Source organism: Culex pipiens, chromosome 3 (genome assembly GCF_016801865.2).
Source record: "Culex pipiens pallens isolate TS chromosome 3, TS_CPP_V2, whole genome shotgun sequence".
Classification (NCBI taxonomy): Eukaryota; Metazoa; Arthropoda; class Insecta; order Diptera; family Culicidae; genus Culex; species Culex pipiens.
Genome location: NC_068939.1, coordinates 18,722,630 through 18,746,098, shown reverse-complemented (window position 1 = coordinate 18,746,098; position 23,469 = coordinate 18,722,630). Strand labels below are relative to the sequence as shown.

The window sequence follows — 23,469 nt, the reverse complement described above, 5'->3', positions numbered from 1 at the left end:
CGGAAACAGCTAAATATGGGTTGTAAAGCGAATAAACTCTTTTTTTGGGAAAACAAGCGAAAAAAAACTCCATTTTCCTAATTTTCCACACAGAAAAAAAGTTGAACTTTGGAAGGTTGAAAATTTGGTTTACCTCTTTTGTGAGTAATTTTACATTAAAATTTGTCAACAATTTGAATCACCGATTCCTGATATTTATTTTTTTCCTGGCATTTTTTATGACACAAAATTTTTCATCATTCTCTGATGAATATTACTATAATTATTTAAAACAATTTCAAGCTCATTTTTTTACGTTTTTGGATTAACATAGGTTTGATCAAGCCAAACATTATTCATTAGATTTAATACAATAATTCTTGAAACTGTGAGAATCGTTTTTTCACCGAAACATTTAAAACCAATAATGTCTACTTACGTATCTGCAGGCTGAGACAGTACACGGCCTGTGACGTCATTGCCCGGACGTCGACGTCGGAAAAAGGCCTAGTGCGAACGGTGAAAAGCTGATTTCACCATTCTCTGCCACCGCCGTTCGCACACTCCTAGCGGACGATCCTTTCCAGAACGTCCTTGGCTGGTTCCAAAATTCAAACCTGGGGGCAGAAATTAAGAAGATGAAGAAAAACAGAAATGAAAACTAATGAAAATGAGCGCGTTTCGCAAAGTTTGCAGAGCAGGCCACTACAAGTTTTCCATTTTTGCATCGTTTCGCTTCAGGCCCGCTCTCGAAAGTGGAAAACTATAGCGCTAGATCATAATAACGAGAAGCACAACCAGCCTAGCTAGATGTCGGGCAACAATCGCTGATTAAGCTTTACAGCTTGAGATTATAACGGAGAGAGAGTTTTTTTTTTTGTTCAAAATGGAATTAAAAAAGTTTTTCACCGAAACAGTTCAGGGCACGTCGCAGCAAGATTTATGTCCCTCCACGGCTTAATCCCGTGGCCCCTTAATAGTTTCGGCTTGACAGTTTGGTGACGTTTTCCCCGGTGGTGCTTAAACTGTGTTGAGGCTCTTCAACGCGCGTCAAAGAGTTGCCCCCACCCGGCTGTGTTGGGAGTAAAGATTGATGAACTGGTAGAGTTGTTGGCTTCTTTCTTCTAGCCAGGATGATGCGCGCTGGGACCAAGGATGCAGTGCACCCAACATGTTTTGCATATGTTAAGTTACACCCGGAGAGCAAAGTGAATTATGCTAAATAGGCTTATTACTGGGGCGGAAGGGTTGCAGGGTGACTGCTCGAAAATATTTAGTTTTTAAAGTGAATTGAAAATTGGTAGATTTGACTAATTTCAACTATTCAACAAATCGGTTTCATAGGTTAATTTTGGTATAATTAATAACTTAGCAATTAAATAGTATTTCTTAGTCCATTTTACAACAAATGTTGTCCTTTAGCAAAGTTAACAAATAACTGATTTAGTTGTACAGTTTTGGCTAAAAATAATAAACTTTGTTTATACTTTCGCATTACTTTTTCATCCCTCAAAGTCTTCATATAATTTCGGCATCTTTCCATGCAAAGAAGCTTTTAAAATATTCAAAATCTGAATCTTGAGAACAGATTTTCTGGTCGATTTGCCAATTTGTAGCAATTTTTTTAAATCGTGATTTTCAAAAAATGTAGAAAAAAATCAAAAGGGCCAAAAATACTTATGTTTAATCACAACAAATGTCTTTGCACTACAAAAAAAAATACTGATTTTTTTGAAACTAATATTTTTAGAAACAGCGAAGCTTGTCTATAGATAAATAAAGAAAAAAAAAATGATTTTGGAAAGTTGAAATTTTGGTTGGTTGAATATTACCTCTTTTTATGATTGATTTTACTGAAGAAATGGGTAAAAATGTGAACCTGATAAAAATTCCTCAAAAACTGATGAATATTATCCAAATCCTGATGTAATATTACACTTTTTTTGATTCAAAATCTGTCGCCATTTCCTGATAAATATTACCATAATTTTTTTTTTTTTTTGGTGTAGCAAACTTGATTTGACATCTCCAGATTTTCGCCAAATTTCAAAAATATTAATTCTTTGAAAAATGTTGCCAAAATAATTTTTGTCATATTGTGCCATAGCTCAGACGATTGCATTTTTTGTCATCTGAAACATATCCAAAAGTAAAAAAAAAAATCAAAAATTGTTATTTTGCTCAAATATTTATTTTGTGAAAAGTCTTGTTAAAAAGGTGGGTCACTTTTTATTTAAGAGTAAAACTTTTTTTCTGAGAAGTCATAAGCAATACCACAACTTATCCGAAGACACCAAATCGATCAGAAAATTTGTTCTCACAATACATATTTTTGGATATTTTAATGGCCTTTTTGAATGAACAGATTCAACATTAAATGAAACATTGTATGGACGAACTAATGATGCACAATGTCCGCTTAAGTCATAGAAGTAGTACAAACACAAAGTTGTTTTCCAAATCAAAAATACAAAAAATGTCTCAAATGTGATTTTTGAAACGAGAAAAAAAAACCATTTAAGATCATAAAGTTTTACGAGGGAATTATATAAATTGAAAGTTGAATTTTGAATTTGAAACGAACCTGCTGAAAGTTGTACAGCATTAAATTATAAATTATTGTTTCATAAAACGAAATAAAATAAATACATTTATAATACATACATAATACATTTAGTAAATTGAGGCAGTTTAAAATGTACGATTAATTATGTTTCCTTGTGACCAGAATTCAAAATATTAAAACCTAAAAAAATCACAACTCTTAATTTAACTGAAGAATTTCCTTTTTAAATCATGAATTGTAAAATTCCGTGCATAGCAAAACATCAGGTCTAGAAATCACATGCAAAAGCATATCATATTGGTGAAAAAATACATTTAGTATTACACACCATATTTTAAACTTTCGGGATTCGAACTCAGCATGCAAGGAGTGGCCTACGTCATAACGCGCACGGCTATGACATTTCGTTCAAGTAGTTTTTGCATACTGATGACCTACATATCTCTGCATGCAATATAACATAAAATTAAAAAAACCCTACCTTATTTTAAATTGAAAAATAAGAGGGAAATTTGATTTATTCAAAACTTTTTTTTCCTAAAATCGCGATAACTCGTGATGTTTATAAGCAAACCCCTTATGTCTATACAGTCAAACCTCGCATAAGAGCGCCTCGCATATGCAACTTTGCATATACGAATCATTCCACTTGATTCGGTTTTGTCGCAAGAGTTGCATATGCGAGGTACAGGGCTTATGGGATTTTGGCTATATGGGAGACATGGCCTATATTTTTGTAAAAAATCATCTTAACTATACAAATTTATAGTGTTTTGGAATCGTTATGAAGTCAGCTATACAGCTACTCCAAATTTACAAAGTTTACGATGTTCTAGATCATCCGAAACTTCCTCAAGTTAAGGCCTATGTGTTCACCACCGTACAAGTATGAGGTAGGCGATTGTGACTTTGGTTTTTGACCTCAGATCAAATCCAGATAGCCTCAGGGAGGTTCAGGGACTAGTCTACCGATATGTGGTGATGTTCTAGGTCTTCTGTAGAGTCCCGGGAGTTACGGCTGGTGGATCTACCGCCGTAACAAGACAGAGGTCAGTGGTTTTTGACCTCAGATCATATCCGGATAGCCTCAGGGAGGTTCAGAGACTAGTCTACCGATATGTGGTGATGTTCTAGGTCTTCTGTAGAGTCCCGGGAGTTACGGCCGGTGAGTCTACCGCCGTAACAAGACAGAGGTCAGTAGTTTTTGACCTCAGATCATATCCAGATAGTCTCAGGGAGGTTCAGGGGCTAGTTTACCGATGTGTGGTGATGTTCTGGGTATTCTGTAGAGCCCGGGAGTTAAGGCCGATGGATCTACTGCCGTAACAAGATAGAGGTCGGAGGTTTTTGACCCCAGATCATATCCAGATAGCCTCAGGGAGGTCCGGGGACTAGTCTACCAATGTGGTGATGTTCTGGGTATTCTGTAAAGTCCCGGGAGTTACGGCTGGTGGATCTACCGCCGTAACAAGATAGAGGTCGGAGGTTTTTGACCTCAGATCATGTCCAGATAGACTCAGGGAGGTTCAGAGGCTAGTTTACCGATGTGTGGTGATGTTCTGGGTATTCTGTAGAGTCCCGGTAGTTAAGGCCGATGGATCTACCGCCGTAACAAGATAGAGGTCAGTGGTTTTTGACCCCAGATCATATCCGGATAGCCTCAGGGAGGTCCGGGGACTAGTCTACCAATGTGGTGATGTTCTGGCTATTCTGTAAAGTCCCGGGAGTTACGATCGATGGGTCTACCGCCGTAACAAGATAGCGGTCGATGGTTTTTGACCTCAGATCATATCCAGATAGTCTCAGGGAGGTTCAGGGGCTAGTCTACCGATGTGTGGTGATGTTCTCGGTATTCTGTAGAGTCCCGGTAGTTAAGACCGATGGATCTACCGCCGTAACAAGATAGAGGTCAGTGGTTTTTGATCCCAGATCATATCCGGATAGCCTCAGGGAGGTCCGGGGACTAGTCTACCAATGTGGTGATGTTCTGGCTATTCTGTAGAGTCCCGGGAGTTACGATCGATGGGTCTACCGCCGTAACAAGATAGCGGTCGATGGTTTTTGACCTCAGATCATATCCAGATAGTCTCAGGGAGGTTCAGGGGCTAGTCTACCGATGTGTGATGATGTTCTGGGTATTCTGTAGAGTCCCGGGAGTTAAGGCCGACGGATCTACCGCCGTCACAAGTGAGGTCGGAGGTTTTTGACCTCAGATCATATCCAGATAGCCTCAGGGAGGTCCGGGGACTAGTCTACCAATGTGGTGATGTTCTGGCTATTCTGTAGAGTCCCGGGAGTTACGATCGATGGGTCTACCGCCGTAACAAGATAGCGGTCGATGGTTTTTGACCTCAGATCATGTCCAGATAGACTCAGGGAGGTTCAGAGGCTAGTTTACCGATGTGTGGTGATGTTCTGGGTATTCTGTAGAGTCCCGATAGTTAAGGCCGATGGATCTACCGCCGTAACAAGATAGAGGTCAGTGGTTTTTGACCCCAGATCATATCCGGATAGCCTCAGGGAGGTCCGGGGACTAGTCTACCAATGTGGTGATGTTCTGGCTATTCTGTAAAGTCCCGGGAGTTACGATCGATGGGTCTACCGCCGTAACAAGATAGCGGTCGATGGTTTTTGACCTCAGATCATATCCAGATAGTCTCAGGGAGGTTCAGGGGCTAGTCTACCGATGTGTGGTGATGTTCTCGGTATTCTGTAGAGTCCCGGTAGTTAAGACCGATGGATCTACCGCCGTAACAAGATAGAGGTCAGTGGTTTTTGATCCCAGATCATATCCGGATAGCCTCAGGGAGGTCCGGGGACTAGTCTACCAATGTGGTGATGTTCTGGCTATTCTGTAGAGTCCCGGGAGTTACGATCGATGGGTCTACCGCCGTAACAAGATAGCGGTCGATGGTTTTTGACCTCAGATCATATCCAGATAGTCTCAGGGAGGTTCAGGGGCTAGTCTACCGATGTGTGATGATGTTCTGGGTATTCTGTAGAGTCCCGGGAGTTAAGGCCGACGGATCTACCGCCGTCACAAGTGAGGTCGGAGGTTTTTGACCTCAGATCATATCCGGAAAGCCTCAGAGAAGTTCGGGAACTAGTCTACCTGTAGAGTCCCGGGAGTAGGGTCCCCGGATCTCCCTGAGGCTATCCGGATATGATCCGAGGTCAAAATCACCGACCTCTATCTTGTTACGGCTGTAGACCCATCGGCCGTAACTCCCGGGACTCTACACAAGACCCAGAACATCACCACACATCGGTAAACTAGCCTCTGAACCTACCTGAGTCTATCTGGACATGATCTGAGGTCAAAAACTTCCGACCTCTATCTTGTTACGGCGGTAGATCCACCAGCCGTAACTCCCGGGACTTTACAGAAGACCTAGAACATCACCACATATCGGTAGACTAGTTCCCGGACCTCCCTGAGGCTATCCGGATATGATCTGAGGTCAAAAACCACTGACCTCTATCTTGTTACGGCGGTAGACCCATCGGCCGTAACTCCCGGGACTCTACACAAGACCCAGAACATCACCACACATCGGTAAACTAGCCTCTGAACCTCCCTGAGTCGATCTGGACATGATCTGAGGTCAAAAACCTCCGACCTCTATCTTGTTACAGCGGTAGATTCACCAGCCGTAACTCCCGGGACTTTACAGAGGACCTAGAACATCACCACATATCGGTAGACTAGTTCCCGGACCTCCCTGAGGCTATCCGGATATGATCTGAGGTCAAAAACCACTGACCTCTATCTTGTTACGGCGGTAGACCCATCGGCCGTAACTCCCGGGACTCTACACAAGACCCAGAACATCACCACACATCGGTAAACTAGCCTCTGAACCTCCCTGAGTCTATCTGGACATGATCTGAGGTCAAAAACCTCCGACCTCTATCTTGTTACAGCGGTAGATTCACCAGCCGTAACTCCCGGGACTTTACAGAGGACCTAGAACATCACCACATATCGGTAGACTAGTTCCCGGACCTCCCTGAGGCTATCCGGATATGATCTGAGGTCAAAAACCACTGACCTCTGTCTTGTTACGGCGGTAGATCCACCAGCCGTAACTCCCGGGACTCTACAGAAGACCTAGAACATCACCACATATCGGTAGACTAGTCCCTGAACCTCCCTGAGGCTATCTGGATATGATCTGAGGTCAAAAACCAAAGTCACAATCGCCTACCTCATACTTGTACGGCGGTGAACACATAGGCCTTAACTTGAGGAAGTTTCGGATGACCTAGAACATCGTAAACCTTGTAAATTTGGTGTAGCTGTATAGCTGACTTCATAACGATTCCAAAACACTATAAATTTGTATAGTTAAGATGATTTTTTACAAAAATATAGGCCATGTCTCCCATATAGCCAAAATCCCATAAGCCCTGTACCTCGCATATGCGTGCTTCGCATAAGAAACCCCCATATGAGTTGCATATGCGAGGTTTAACTGTATATCATTTTTTTTAATTGTCTGCTCTACAACTTTGTTGAACATTGTTACACTCTAAAAAATAACCCTGCAAAGTTAGAAAAAACACGAAATTTTATAATGAAAAATTTTGTTCTAAATGAAAAATGACCCTTCAAGGTCAATGTAGATTCGAAAAGTACATTAAATTTCCCATAAAATGACATGTTCTAAAAAATGTTACAGTCGAGTAACGAAAAATGGGTGAATTTTTTGAACTTTTTTTGTGTTTTTTTCGATGATAAATACGTTTTTTTCGGAATTCTGAGTACGCCATCAAATCGGGCGTCTAATTTTACATAAAAGTCCCTTTGACACCAAATTTCTATCTCATCACCGTTTCAGGCTACAAATTATTGAAAAATACCTCTTTTTTCGCATGTTCAAAAATGTAGGGGTCGTACCGCCCCTCCGTCACGAGATATCAAAAAACGGACCTCGGATTCGTGATCAGGGACAAAAGTTACCCCTTGGGACAAAGTTTCACGCAAATCGAAGAGGAGTCGGGGCAACTGCTGTGTGAGTTGGCGGAGAATTACCCACATATAAATTTTCGGTAAAATTGTAAAAAAGTCGGAATTTGCCTGAAATTTGTTAAAACTAGTTTTGTTTATAAAATTATCGATTAATATTGCATTTTATAATAAATTCGAAGCACGAATCACAAGTTTTCTCATTTTACATGAAATTTGTTTAACTAAAATTGCCTATAAATTTAGAGATTTTTTTTTAAATTGTGTTTCAAAAACACATTATTTATTATTTACAAACTTATTTAACTTTCTCCTAGTGGAAAATTGTCCAAAGAATCCGCAAATGCATTCCGTCCTTCGATTCAAAATCATTTTCATTGAGAAATCACAGTTTGAGAAGTTTAAAATAGTGACTTTCATCAACATTTTTTTAACTGTAGTTAACTAACTTTTTAAACTTTTCAAAATTTCATGAAAAGTCATTCTTGAGGTACTTTGAACACTTCTCTACCACGATCAGTATGATTCTAAACAATTCTGTACGTATTTTAATTGTACTCTTCATTTTGCGGAAAAATCTCAAACCTATCAAAGTCACCCCGTTTTACGGTAATTAATTTTACTATCACTTGGTTAATCAAGTTGTCTTAAATTTTACTTGTGTGTGTGGTGTTTTATTATGCTTCAATTTTCAATTATTAGAGAAATTTTACTGAATTATGGAAAGCTTTATTTGTATTTTTTTTTCAGGAATGCCAACACCATGCACTCTACAAAAATCAACTTGGCTACCTTCCACAAAACTTCAATACCGGCAGTGTCACATCACCTGTACAGCAAGGAAGCTCCATCAGCAGGGGGTGGCAGGTCAAATGTCAATGTTGAAGAATGTAGTACACACCACCTCTCCAGTCCATCCCAGTCAACCCAACCAACCAACCGGTGCGATGAGATGGAGATGAAGCACTCGAGTGTCAAGAATTATGAGCATATCTGTTGCACGAAGCCATAAATCTTGCCCCCGACTGACGGTGGAGGAGCAACACTTTTGCCTGCTGCAGAGGAAAAGCAGCTCTTGTCATGAAAATGTGTTAATGTAAAGGGAGGATTTAGCCGGCAAACTCCCCCTCCTTCGTTTATCTCACTCACTTTGTTTTACCGTGTAGATTTAACCCAAATTCAGAATTCATCCATCATCGTACAGCTCACCCATCTTTTCACCATTGCACATCATTTCTCTTAAATCTGCGTGCACACACACACACACACACACACACACACACACACACACACACACAAACTGGGGGCATTTTCTTTTGAACTTTGGAACCGTTTGTCTTCCGTGGAAAGTGGAAAGTTTTTCCTCTCAGTAGAACGGGGGAAAGACAACGCGTCTTTTGTGCTACCCAAGCACCGACGAAGGGAAACGAGACACTGCTGTGTAACGGCCGTTTGTCATACTTAAGAACTTGGCTGCCCTCACCCTTGAAAATAGCTTTTCTTGAATAGGAAGACACCAAAGCATATTGAAAATATAGCATTTCAATTCAACGAGGTTTTTTTTTATTTATTTTCGATTCTGAAATCTAAACCTCAAATAATTGGTTCCAAATTCTTAAATCAAAAGCCAATTCGAGAAATTTCATCAACTCACAGTCCATTGAACTGATTCCCAAAATCTGTTCCATCAAGATACAACTTTCAACCGAGATTAGCTCAACTACTGCCGAGAGAGGTACTCAATTGTTTCGGATTTCCACGAGGAAATACCCCAACACTCGAATCTCCCTTCCCAACGAAGCCAAACCAACCAAACAAACCTCAACTCTCGACTTTCGAACTTTTTCCACCCCATCTAACCCCACGAACACGATAAATTCCCTAATCCCGGAGATCTGTGCTCCGGTCCAAATCTATCTTTCTGGTTAGATCCCGCTTGCTCACCTCGAAGGGCGAAAACTTTCCATATGATATTCGAATCCGGAGTGGGAGGGGAGGGGAGGGGGGACTCGCTATTAGTATCAATTTGTATCCACTTAATTTTAGGCTTTTTGGCTTTTTCGCAAAAGCACAAGGTGAACTCTCGATACCCACTGGAAACAAATGTCTAGGAAAAGTGATGTCTGTTGTTGTTGCTGGTGGTGGTAGTGGTGGAGGTGTTTTGATTCGTACCCTGGGCTTTCCCGGAGAAGCTTGGTTTTCGTGAAAAACAGATCCTACTTTGGGGCCTTGGTGGATTAGTGCGTCGTCAGCGTCATAAATGGGTGGGCATGGCGAATTATTACAAAACCTACAATTTTGTAAAAAATAAATTTAAAAATAAATAAATAAATATTTTTAGTAAAATTTGAACTCATCTATCAATTCTGGCTGAGAAAAAGGCGAATAATAATTTTGAAAAATTGAATAATTTGTCTAGTCTTATTATTTAGGATGCTTTTGCATGCGATTTTACCATCGGATTTTTAGCTGTGTACTCCATCTACACAGAAAAAATATTTTAAATGTTACATCATTAATGATGTTACAATTTTGAACGTCATTGATTATTTAAATTTAAATGTGATTTGATGTAAATTTGCAACAAATCATATGTGAAAACGTAATTTTACGTTTGATACAGACGATTACATCATTTACGAGTAAATTAACACCTTTTTCTGTGTACATTCCAATACTGCGGGTAATGTAAAATAGATACTTGTTTTCTCAGAACTTGTAAAATAGTTCCAACTGTCAAAATGCTTTTGCTCCCTTGTTAAATGTTGCTTCAGATTAGAATAAATAGGAGAAATTTTCTTATTTAGTTCAAATAAAATACTTTGAATGCAGTTTGTTAACTATTATGCAATAATAAATTCACATCAAATTTTGTATTTTTTTATCGCCTTTTTAAAAATTCACTTCACAGCTCTACTTAGCTTATTTTGAATCACAAAAAAAAAATGATGGTGATATTCAACAGGGAATTACGACAGATTTTGTGTCAACAAAACGATGCCTCTGTGCTCTCTTATGCTAACTAGATAGGAAAACCAACAAGCTAAAACAAGAGAGCACAGTGGCATCGAAAAGGTGTTATATTGCATAAGGAGCTGATGAAATTTCATCAGATTTTGACGAATTTTCACATTTTTTATGTAATATTACTAAAAAAAAGAGGTAATTTTCAACCTACCAAATTTTCACCCTCCCAAAATTCATTTTTTTGCGATTCGTGATTAAAAAGGCTGGTTTCGATTTATATTATGGCATGATATTAGCTTCAAAACAATGAATGATATTGGCCGATGTGTAAGGATGAGTGGTGATTTTAAATAATTTATTTAAAAAAAAAATAAGGTCATTACAAATTTTATTTGCATGTTGACCGGAAGTACAATCTAATAAATTTAAAAAATATACTTCAAAGTACTAAAAACTAATTAAAAAATTCAAAACAGCATTTAGCTCAATTTTTATCCATGCTATTTAAATGAAAAATCTATCCATGCTGTGAAATATAAATTTGAATACAATAGCAAACTAAGAAAATCGTTTTGTTGAAATTAATAAAAATAATGAATGGTTTCTAAATTAAATCTTACAAAAATTCCCAAAATAAAAAAAAATTAAAGGCAACATAAGTGTCATGAAATTTGCAGTAAGATTGACCGGATAAATTATTATTCACGATTTTTTAAAATTTCAGCGTAATTTTTTCTGGATAAAATGAACCATGAAAACAAAAATAAATCAGATAAACTCCCATGATTTACTAGGAATTGTCGTAAAATAATAATTATAATTTAAAAGTTCAACTCAGATTTTTTTTAAGTTTCCCGACAAAGTAATTCTTAATAGAACATTTTTGGAAGGTTGAATACTACCTCTTTTTTATGTAATTTTACGTGATTTTACCACACAATACAACTTCACATAGGAAGATAAAAATTTATTTATTTTTGGAAGGGTTTGTCGTAATTGTTTGAACCACACGTTTGATCATGTGTTTACGTTCACTTCAAATAAATTTTCGTCAGATATTTTTTGAATTTGCGTGTTTAATAACGTGCAAAAGTGTTATATTAATTATGATGCAACATTCGAATTTGAACTTGGGTGAAACGTTCCAGCCTTTTCAATACAAATAATTTTAGAGACAAGAGATCAAAACACTTTTTAACATTTAAAAATGTTAGGTATGATGTTTAAATTTAAAAATTATTTTTGTTTAAAAAAAACTGAAAATTTCATAAAATTTCTATTTTTTACATTGATATTTTAACCATAGTGCCTGAAATTGAGGGTTTATTTAAAAACCTTTTTTTTATTGAATTTAAATTTGTATACAGCCTGTCAGTAATCAGCAATCAAACCAATAAAGAAAAAAAAAGAAAAAAAATTTCTCAGCTTTTCAAGGATATGTTTTGCAGAATATTAAAGAAATTTTAAAATCGATAAATTCAACAATTTTAAATAATTTCATTTTGCTTTAAAAATGGTTCACGAAAATTTGGATTTTTTTAAAGGAATTCAACTTATAAAGATATAGTTAAGTTTAGTTAATAAATAAAAAAAAATCATGTTCCTATATTTCCAGAAAAGTCCTAATCTTAACCTAAAATTTTACAAAAGACGCAAAATTGGTCAGCAGATCTCTTCGCAAGATACAGATTTTCGAATATTCACATGCCCATTTTGTATGCCCAGGAAATGCATGAACAAAGTTTCATCAAAATACAAAAAAAAAATACAAAAATAAAAATCTCGGAAAATTTGCGAAATTGAAAAGAATAATTCACCCACAAAACTTTCAGCCAAATCAAAAATGGAAAAACAAATGTCCAAATTCTCAGATTAGACTTCCAAATTCACTCTCATCTCAATTTTACCGTGCCCATTTCACGCAGGATCACCTGAGAGTTCTTCCGTTTCATCGCTCTCGTAGTCCTCCAAAAAGAACGCCGAGACGGCTTTTCCGAGGAAAAGGTTTTTCCTTGCCGAGTTTTCCCTTCTCCACAATCACACACACACATGGCGCTGAGAATTTTGTGCTGATTTTCACAATTTTCGGAAAAGCCTCCGATCCCGAAAGAAGCCCCAGCCAAACCGACTAACATTTTGCGGTAAAAACTATAAGTTTAATCCTGGTGTTGAATAATTTTCTTTCAAGAAGGGGAAAAGAGAGAGAGGGGACCCGAGCAGACGGAAATAACTTGAGAATAACATTTTTTGATATTTGAAAATACTAGGCCAATAACATTTTATGTTATTGATAACAAGATTTGTTATTCGTCGTTATGATTTTTTTGTTATTGGAATGTTATTGTAATAACAGACTAATAACATTTTTAGTCATTCTTCGAACAATTCTTTGTTATTAATTTTTGTTATTTTAACAACTAATCCGATCATCATAATAACAGTTGGAGTTATTCTTCCATAACAAAAAATGTTATTCCAAAGTTGTTTTGGCTTTCAACCAATACCAGACCAATAACATATTTTGTTATGATAACATAAACCGTTATTAAACCATTATGCAGAAATGGATTTTTCAGGAAGATTCCATAACACTTTTTGTTATTTTAACAGAATTTGTTATTGAAATGGCATGAATTTTGTTATTACCGTCTGCCCGGGGAGGACTTTCTTTTTTTTTCATCGCCAGCAGTTTCCTCGACTTGCTTGCCGGTGGAAAACTATATAGGAATGCGTACCTCTACCAGCAGTCGGTGGTGGGAAAACGGAAAATTTCTCAATCGAAGTGGCCAGCCACCACCCCCGCAATTGTTCCCACACACACACACACACACACAGGAAGACGGTGTGGCGGTGACGCGTGTTTGTGTACCGGCTTAAGGGGGTGGATTAGGGATTTCTCAATCGAGTCGTCGTCGTCGGCCGGAATGGCATGGCCCGGGAAAAAGGTAAAACGGTGCTGGATTAGAAGTCTTAGCCCGGGGTCGACGTCATCGAGGGAAAGCAGGAAAATCCGCCTCGTGATGGAAAACGATAGTCGAAGCAAATTGATATTTATTGAGGTGGAAAGCTTCATTTGCTAGTCACGGAGGAATTAGCCCCAAATGGAAATGAGTGGATTGCGTTTGCTCTAGAATCATTATCGTTTCGGAGGATTTCGTGTAACTTGTGATTGTGAGTAGTTTGATGAGGCGATTGGAAGTTATGTCACGGTTAAAGGTTTCTTGGAAATTTCAATCAGTCGATTTCAACCGAACGAAATAAGCCAAAAAAAGAAAATCCTCCCACAACTCAACGTGTGATAATTGCCTCATGTATATGCCAATTATCGCACATTAATCCCTTCTCATTGGTCGGATGTCCGCGCTTGAGCCCTTTTTTTATTCAATTGAGGTCGGTTGAGCCTGTGGGGGGAAAAAAGCTGATCCTCGAGGTGGAGGCAACGGTGGCTTCCAGGTTCATTTCCGGCTGTAATTAACCGGAATCAGAGCATTTTTGTGCCGCTTCCAGCCAGTGTTCAGTCACAAATGTCACACGTGCGAACCGTGGAATATGGTAAATTTGGGAATGATTTATATAAAATGTAATCAAAGTAAACTATTTACGGAGTTGTCCTGAAATCTCAATCAAAAGATTTTTTCATCAAATTAGCTTGAAATGAGTTCCGAAAAAGTGGTTTTGTTAACTATCAAATGAAAACAAAAAAATAGGAAAAAATACCTTTTATTAAGTTTTAAGCTTTTCTATTTCTACCCTATTCCTTAGCAAATCTCGAAGATTTTTTTTATTTTTCCTTCTGTTGTCAAATTCATTGTAAAAATATCTTAATACATCTAAGTATATAGTATAGAACCAATCACAGTTGAAAGGAACTACAAAACTCTTTTAGGTTATCCCGGGCAGACGGTAATAACAAAATTCATGCCATTTCAATAACAAATACTGTTAAAATAACGGAAAGTGTTATGGACTCTTCTTGAAAAATCCATTTTTGTATGAGGGTTTAATAACAATTAATGTTATCATAACAAAATTTGTTATCGGTGTGATATTTGTTGAAAACCAAAACAAATTTGGAATAACATTTTTTGTTATGGAAGAATACCTGTTATTGGGATGATCAGATTTTTTTTTTTTTTTTTTTTTTTTTTTTTTAACTTTAATAACTTTTATTTATTCAAAAACTTTTACATTACAACAATCACTTCCCTAATGAACACAGTGTGTTCCTTGAAAGGGTTGTGATTAAAACTGGTAAAACTAGCAGATATTTAGAAGGAATTCAAGACATACAGTTAAGTTACTAATTACTACACTGACATTTTCTAACGTACAACGTAACTCTCTAAATGGCTACGAATGTGACTCACTAGCTTCCTTTTGAACTCACTCAGGGTTTGCGACTGTTTTAAATCTTCCGGCAAATTGTTATAGATATGAGGACCTCTCGTTAAGAATCTTTTCCTGCCTGTTTCCGTCCTGAAGTCAGACTGTCGTAGGTGATGCGCTGTTCTGATAGGATACCGATGTTCAGCTGTCCTAAACTGCCAGTTGTGGTGCAGGTTTAAGTTTTTCATAGCCTTAAACATGACCGTAGCGATCCGTTGCGTGTACAGACCATTTATCGGGAGTATGTTGTGCTGCGGCATAGTATACAGCTCACGTGTGGGATGCAGGTAGTGTAATTTGTAGATTGATTTGATGCAACGATTTTGTTGGACTTGTAGTACTTTCAAATGTGTTTTGCAGCAGGTTCCCCAAGCGGCAATTGCATATTGATAACGGCTTTGGATGAACGCATGGTACATTTTTAGCAACACATGTTGTGGTACAGACTTAGACAACTTCCTCAGAACTCCACAGAGTGCAGAGCACTTTGTGGCAACCTTTTCAACGTGTTCACTCCAAGACAATCGGTTATCGATATGCACTCCAAGGTACTTAAAGGTGGCTACTTCCTCGATTCGTTCTCCTCGTACTGTTAGCTCCGGATATGTTGGCAATTTCCTTTTGGGAAACCGAAACAGCATAAATTTGGTCTTACCGATGTTCAGGGCTAAAAGATTGTTTGTAAGGTAATCTTGGACCACCTCCATATCCTCTCGCATTTCTTCGACGACACGTGTAGGCGAAGCACTGGTGTAGGAGATTGGCGTATCATCAGCAAAGAGGCGGGGCATACCATGTAGCTTTAGGTTAGATAGATCGTTGACATACAGGAGAAACAGTAATGGACCTAAGACGCTGCCTTGGGGTACCCCACAACTGATCGCACATTCGTCACTGAGCACGCCAGACACTACAACTTGTTGGGCACGTTCTTCCAGGTAGCTTGCCAACAGATAGTTAGGATGCCCTCTTACTCCATAACAATCAAGTTTTTTCAGCAGCATTTCATGGTTGATAGTGTCGAATGCTTTGGACAGATCCAGGAAAACAGCACCGGCGGAGAGCTTGCGATCCAGCGTTTTGGAGATCTCATCAATCATCTCAACAACAGCCACTTCTGTTGTTGATCCTTGCCGGAATCCAAATTGATGTTGGTAAAGCTGCTTTGTTGTTGTCAGGAAACCATTCAGTCGGGTGAAGATTAGTTTTTCAAAAATTTTGTTTATGGCTGGCAATACAGAGATCGGCCTGTAGTTGTTGGGGTCTTTGGGGTTTCCAGATTTGAAGACAGGGAAAACTATTGCCTTTTTCAGACATGTTGGATAGGATGCATGGCTGATACTTTCATTGAAACAGTCGCTTATGATGGTTGAGAGCAGGGTACTATGCTTCTTGAGGGCGGCTATCGGAAAACGGTCGTAGCCCGTGGCTTTGCTCGGATCAAGTGTCGAGATCCATTCGAAGACTTCTTGTGAGGATGAGGGTCGAAGGAAAAAGGATCTTTGAGAGCGCTTGATAGTTCCAATGTGGTTGACGTCGCCATTCGAAGTCAACTGGTTGCCCAGCGCACAACCAACTGACACAAAGTGTTCATTGAGTACATTTGCAACTTTCATTGGGTCGTGCTCTTCATTGAGGTTCACCACAAGGGAAATGGGGCTGTTTGGTTTCGACTTACCACCCATCAGCTCGTTGATGCGGCTCCACACCATCTTTGGGTTACCTGAGTTGAAGAGTTTGGAGTGGTACTGAATAAGGGCCTTTGTTTTAGCAGCAGCAAGTTTCCGGTTAGCGTGGGCCAACAGCTCTGTTGTTCTTGCATCCTGGCGGTTACGTTTCCACTTTTTTAGCATACTGTCCCTTATGTTGCCAAGTTTCCAGATATCAAAATTGTACCAAGGACAGCAGTTGTTCTTCACCTTCACTTCAACGGTTGTAGTTGTGGAATTTTCTTCAATTAGCTTCGCATATTTACCGGTAATGGCTTGCAGTCTCGCATTCACTGGTCGGGAGGTCCAATCTTCACTAACGAGGAACTGGTGGAATTGGGAGTCAACGGCATTGTAGTTCACCCTCGTTTTTGAGAGCTGTTTGCTCTCCCGACGATTACTCAGCTTCAACTCCGTAAGCACATAGTTGTGGTCACTTAATTCACACTCCATCGTGAAGTTGGTTATCCTTGGGCCATCCGATACGCTGCTGATCACGTGGTCGAGTATGTTGTTGCTGAGTGGTCGAGTGACAAAGGTATTTGTCACTACCATGCTGAATGAATTCAGCAGCTGAAGATACCTTTGGACATCACGATCAAGCGGTCTGTTAACGGGGATGTTAATATCACCTGCTAGGATGTTGTGTTCTGAGCCTTCTGCGTTTGATAAGATGTCTTCAATTGTTGCCAGTAGTCGTGCTGTGTCGCCATCAGGAGGACGATATAAGCCGTTGATAGATACAGAAATCCTGCACATTTTGATTTTGACAGCAACGCGGTGATGTCCACGATCCGAAATGTTGTTACAGACTTCGTAATTCAGACCATTTCTGATAAATAGGGCCAAGCCCCCGGAGGACTTTGATCGGCATGAATGGATGCTTATGTAGCCTGGGATATTATAGAACTGTGAGCGGTCCTGTTTTATCCACGTTTCACCAACTACGATGACATCCACACAGGTATTCAGGTTACGCAGGAATATGCAGAGAGAGTCGAGTTTGTCGAAGTCGTTGAGACCTCTTATGTTGATCTGGATAATTTTCAAGCTGGTTTCATTCAGGGGGAAGCGTAGCAGAGTTGGTTCATCTACATACTGATTGGTTGATTGCGGTTCAATGGCCATTATGTGGTTTGCTGCTTGTGACTGACAGGATGCTGGTCATCAATTCTGTCCAAAAGTCTGCAACTTATGTAAATCCTGCCGCGAGTGTATGGGAATAGCTTTGATGTTGTCAGACTTCCTGACCATTATTGCCCCATCTCGACCCGGCCAGACGTAGCGTAACTTCAACGTTCCTTGCAGCTCCTTCAGCTCCTGAAAAAGTCTCATCGTGATTGGTGTTAGGTCGTCACGTATGAACACCTTGCCAGCTTTCCCTCGTGGCCATTCCGCCCCTTTGATCATAGTGCTGTTCAATGGTCCATAGTTTTTCTTGTGCTCCATTAAGCACTCCTTGCCGTACTTGCTTTTGAACGTTATCTTGATTGGTGAACTGCCTGCTGTCTGATTAGCGACTCGATTACAGGATACAATCTCATTCTTTGCATGTTTGTAGCCGATGGAATCGCAGAGTTTGAGCACCAAGTCAGCTGTGTCCTCTTGTGGGCATCTTGGCAAACCAACTACTATCGCATTCGAAGCAAGCTGCGCTCTACATTGGCTCTCCAAGTCCCTTTCAGTGTTCTGAACTGCGTTCGATATGGATTTTGCATTGAGCGATAGTGTTTTGATTGAGCACCGCAGTTGATCGTTCTCAGCGCGTAGGTGTTGTACTTCATCACTCAGAATCTTGAGGCTTTGCACGATTTCCTCAAATTTGCTGGACAGGAATTGTTGGCTAGAAACTAGTTCCTTCGTACAGTTTAGTGATTCCTGTTTCATCGTTTCAATGAGTTTTGGCAGCTCTGCCAATGTTTTTAAATCCATGTTAGCAGTGCTCGGCAATAGATGGCGCTAGTTGTCCAGCGAATAATACAGGGGGTAGCTCATGTACTGTTCTGTCCAACAACACAGACAACGCCGACAGCACTATGCTACTTACACCATCAAGCAATCTGACGAGTACGTGGACGGCTCAGGACAATGCGTAGAAATGTACGATAGGCAGCAACAACGAAGAATAACAGCAGTAGATCGTGCAGCAGCAAAACTGGGGCGGACTAGCAGCGGAGGGGCAGGGCGGGCGGGCGGTTGTCAAATGAAAACAAACAGCAGAACGGCAATCTTTATTCTCGCTTGATTTGGCTGTTACAACTTTGGGCTTGATGCAATTTGTTCGTGGTATGTGCGGCGAGATTTTAAGTGGGTTTTTGTGCGGGTGGCGCTAAGAGCATCGTTAACAGCTTACAGCATTTGAATATTGTTTTCAGCGAGGTGGTTCGGTAACAGAACAGGTGAGTGAGCTGTTTTTTCTGTGTATCAGCAAGTTATAAGGCAGGCCAGTAGCGCGGTGGAATGACAGAAGCGGATGTCAACAAAGCACCAGATTCGGGTGGGCAGCCCTTCGCTGTTATGGCGGCTCAATATACTATGCTTACACTAGAAATTCACAGGCTCAGATCTCACTATACAGTTACCTCGGCTACAATTTTTCAGCGGCTACAGGCACAGCGGGTTGCAGGCAGCATACTCAGCGGTGATTGCAGGTGTTTTGAGGCGATTTGCAGGTAGAATCAAGCAGTTGTTTCAGGAGGCACTAAGCACAACAAGTTTATTCAAAGAGCAGTAGTTAGAATAACAAAAAATAATAACAATGATTTGTTTGAAAAATAACAAAAAAAATATAAGTCTGTTATTACAATAACAATCCAATAACAAAAAATTCATAACGACAAATAACAAATCTTGTTATAAAAAACATAAAATGTTATTGGCCTAGTATTTTCAAATATCAAAAAATGTTTTTCTCAAGTTATTTCCGTCTGCTCGGGTACAATTAATTCGATATTGTGAATTGATTATTAACCAATAAAATAAATATATAGAAATTGAATTTAAAAAAAAAACCTATTCCACAAAGTTATTTTTAATGGTTATTTTATTTTGTTTTGTTTCAAAGCCTAATAAAACTGAGAGTTATCAATTTTAACGAGCAACCACAAATGAAAAAAACATTGAATATAAAAGTTGATGTTCATCAAACATTTGAAAAGTTCCACTTCAATTGGAATTAATAAAAAAATAATCCTAATCCATTTTGAACGTTTTTTAACATATTGGCCCTTTTCAAATGATAGTTTCGAGCTTAAAATGAATATATTTTTGTCGCGTGTTTCATTTTTTGACATCAAAAATCAAATAAATAGTTGCTGAGATATCGGCATATGAAAGTTGAGTATGAACTAAGTGATAATGAAAAAACCTCATATGTCCTATGAATCTGAAAAAAAAAATCGCCGTTCGTAGTTTCGCTGAATATTTCGTTTCGCCACTGATCGTTTTGTCGAATAGACATTTTATCGAAAGTTTTGCTTTTTTGGTTTAAAAATAATGGGAATTGCTTTGTACATATTTATTTTTCGCTGAATATAACTTCAACATAACTTTTAGCAAAATATTTTAACTGCAACTCATCTCTTTTGTATCCAAAACTTAACCTTCTGAAATAAATTAAATGAACACCAAATTACAGAATAAAATTAAAACAAATGCAAAAACTAAAAAATAAACATGATTTTAAACTGCTTTTTTTAAGGTACCTCTCATGCAAAAAAAAAATGCAAAAACATTAGAAAATAATTTTAATCCCTTTATTTAAATTATTCACAGAACTGGTCATGTTTAAAAAATTGCTAATACTCATAGACATTATTTTTTTGAAAAACCTTATTTGTTTTCAAAGAAATACTTTTGGATGAAAAAATGCAAACACAACAGTTTTTTTCATTAGAAAACCAATTTATGCAAAGCCAAAGAAACTATTTTTGAGAAACCAATTTATTTTCAAAGAACTGGTCATGATGAAAACAATGCAAAAACTAACAAAAGTTATGTTGAAAACAGTACAAACTCCCAGAAATTGAGAAAAAAATATTAAAAAAAAATAAAAAAAATATTTTTTTTTTTTAAAGAATGCAAATATACAGACATTATTTTTTGAAACCCTATTCGTTGAAAAACATACCAGAGAATGAATAAAAACTCTTTTGTTTTTTTTTTAAGTGTTATCAGTAGTTAATACGCAAACATTTTACATTTCGTTTTACGTCGATTTGTTCAATTTGGCGAAATGTCCATTCGGCAAAACGACCCATTCGACGAAACGACTTTAAGCGAAATGTCCCATTTTCTATTTCCACCTGTTTTTTTTTTTCAACCAGAGGTCCAATCTTCAAAGTTTCTTAGAAAAATTAATAGGAAATTTTCAAAACATTACGAAAAAAATATTTTCGTAACCATGAAGTAACCTATTGCAAAACAAAAAAAAACGCAGAAATTAAACTTTGGGTAGACTCACTTCAAAAAGATATCTTCTTTATTCAACCTTTTTTTTCAAAGTTTTCTCAAAATTATGATTTGTAAGAAAACTGGCAAAACTGCCAAATCATTTGGCCCTTGCTAATCACAACTTTAATGCTGTCTTTTTTGGCATAGCATAGCATAGCATTGGTGTCTACCCTTTAGCTGCTACTTCGTTATTGACCAGGACCCCCAAACATTGCTCCGTGGACCACAGATGAAAAGTAGGAACCAATCATCACCCCTTCGCAATTTTCAAAGGTCCCTATCGTGCTGATCAATACCGACGCCGGCCACGACCAGAGGTAAGACACGGGGAAGTGGATGGGAATGTTAGCCGATACTTGAGTGATGGGACCGCTAAATCAGCTGCGTCTCCGACAAAGTATCACATGAGTTTTGAGGGGTTAGTAAGATGGGTATGAGGTCAGGATTCACTGTGGTAGGTGATGCGACCATAAGCAATTTATCGGTTGAAATTTGAAAAATCTTAGGCAGCCGGCTGCGGAAAGATAGCTATCTAGGGATTTAAATATAGTATTAATTCAACCGCGATTCTCCAGAAATTCTCCGTCGGCGTGCCTTCCGATCAACGGTGATGTAGGAAGGGCTTCATTTATTGAAATGATTTTATATCATAAGCCTTAAAAAATATTCGACGGCGTGCCTTCCAATCATCAATGATATAGAAAGACTTAATCCAGCAATACGACTTGCTAGTCTCAAAAAAATAGGTACGTTTTTATAGAAAACTATAAAAAGAGAACAACACAAAAAAAACTCATCGGCCAACGAACGCGAGTGAAAAAAAACAATGAAAAAAAAAAGGAGAAGGAAAAAAAACAGAACTGTGCGTCCCGAAAAGCACCACACTAATGATGCTATTATTTAGTTATAATGACCAATCACCCCATGCACTCGAACAGCGACACAAAAGAGACGGAAAATAACACGAAAAAACAGGACTGCGCGTCCACACAGGCACCGCACTACTGATGCCATTATTTAATTATAATGACCAATCACCCCATGCACTCGAACAGCGACACAAAAGAGACGGAAAATAACACGAAAAAACAGGACTGCGCGTCCACACAGGCACCGCACTACTACTTTAAAGCTGTCTATTGTGGTCCTTTAAACATCACAAAAAAATCAACATTTTCTACTGCATTTCTTACAAATTGCAGCATTGACTTGAGCAAATTGAATCGATAACGTCAAACTGACCATAGGATAAGTTACATTTGATTTGAAAAAATCACAGTTAGATGTTTGCCTATCTAAGTTTAGTAACTTTTAATAAATTGTATTTAAATTTGAGATTAACTGAGTACATGTTTCATATATGATCAAAATTCATTAAAAATTGTTTTTTTTCTTGAAAATATAAATTTTTGCTGCCAATAAAACAAATTTAACTTATAAACTTGTTCTATTGAAATTCCTATAAATCTGAAGATACATCTGCATTATGTATCAATAACACATAAAACTTGTAAATTTTAAGAACAAATTTGAACCTTTCAAAATGTTAAATTATCCATTGAATCCGACAGAAGCGATTGTTTTTTTTTTCAAAATTGGCTTATAAGCACTTAAAAATTACCTATAAATAGTGTTAAATCAAACCAAAAAGATGTCTCATAAAATTACATAAAAAACTCATAAAATTAAAATTGATTTTTCGTACAAACTGGTTACACCCTACGTTAAAAAAAGCACCACAATGGCGTGATCAACATATTTTCACGTTCCCGCAACGTAAAAATTATGATTGCTTTCACGCACATAACACATCCCCGAGGTGTACCGGCGGTGGACACATGACCAACATGGACGAAAAAAAAACCCCTAAATGAAAAAGGAAGTGCCTCATAAATGCCATTTTAAATAAGTTAAATTGAATTAAATTCCATTCAATTTGCCCGGCAGCAAAATTAAACATTTTAATTGAATGGCTTACACACAGCAATAAAAAAAATCTCACATGAAAAAAACCAAGCCATTCCGATGACAACTGGTTCACGCAATCGGCATCACTCAACAAGTGATTTTTCAATTACTTTTAATGGGACAAAAAAAGCTTGAAAAACTCGCCGGAAAAACTATGCCACACACAAACTAACGAGGCTGTCAATGCGAAGCATTGGCATGTGCACGTGCGAAATGAAAAATTCACACGAATCCTCAACGGGGAGGTCGATTGAAAGGATTGTCCAGGGCAATTACACTTTGCACCAATCATCAACACCTTTCCCCCGCGTTGGGTGCAGCTGTGTAATTGCTTTGGAAAGAACCGCCGCGTTTTGATTTGGACAGGTTGACGACGACGACGACGGGTGCACTTTTGGGGAGCGAATCTGTTTTCGTTTTCGCTTTGAAGTTGATTAGTGGTTGTAGACACGTGGCTATCAAAATAAATTGAA

General features: G+C 38.3%; 1 protein-coding gene across 11 annotated transcripts in view; it reads right to left on the bottom strand.

The window, feature by feature from the left end:
• The window catches only part of LOC120423649 (calmodulin-binding transcription activator 1-like), a 380,253-nt gene that overhangs the window by 297,701 nt on the left and 59,083 nt on the right, over positions 1 to 23,469 (bottom strand). For all 11 annotated transcript variants that reach the window (XM_039587523.2, XM_039587521.2, XM_039587525.2 and 8 more), the window contains exon 3: positions 419 to 596. In XM_039587523.2, the coding sequence (XP_039443457.1) occupies positions 419 to 458 (40 nt within the window). In that variant the 5' untranslated portion in view covers positions 459 to 596. The remainder of the gene's footprint in view (positions 1 to 418; positions 597 to 23,469) is intronic.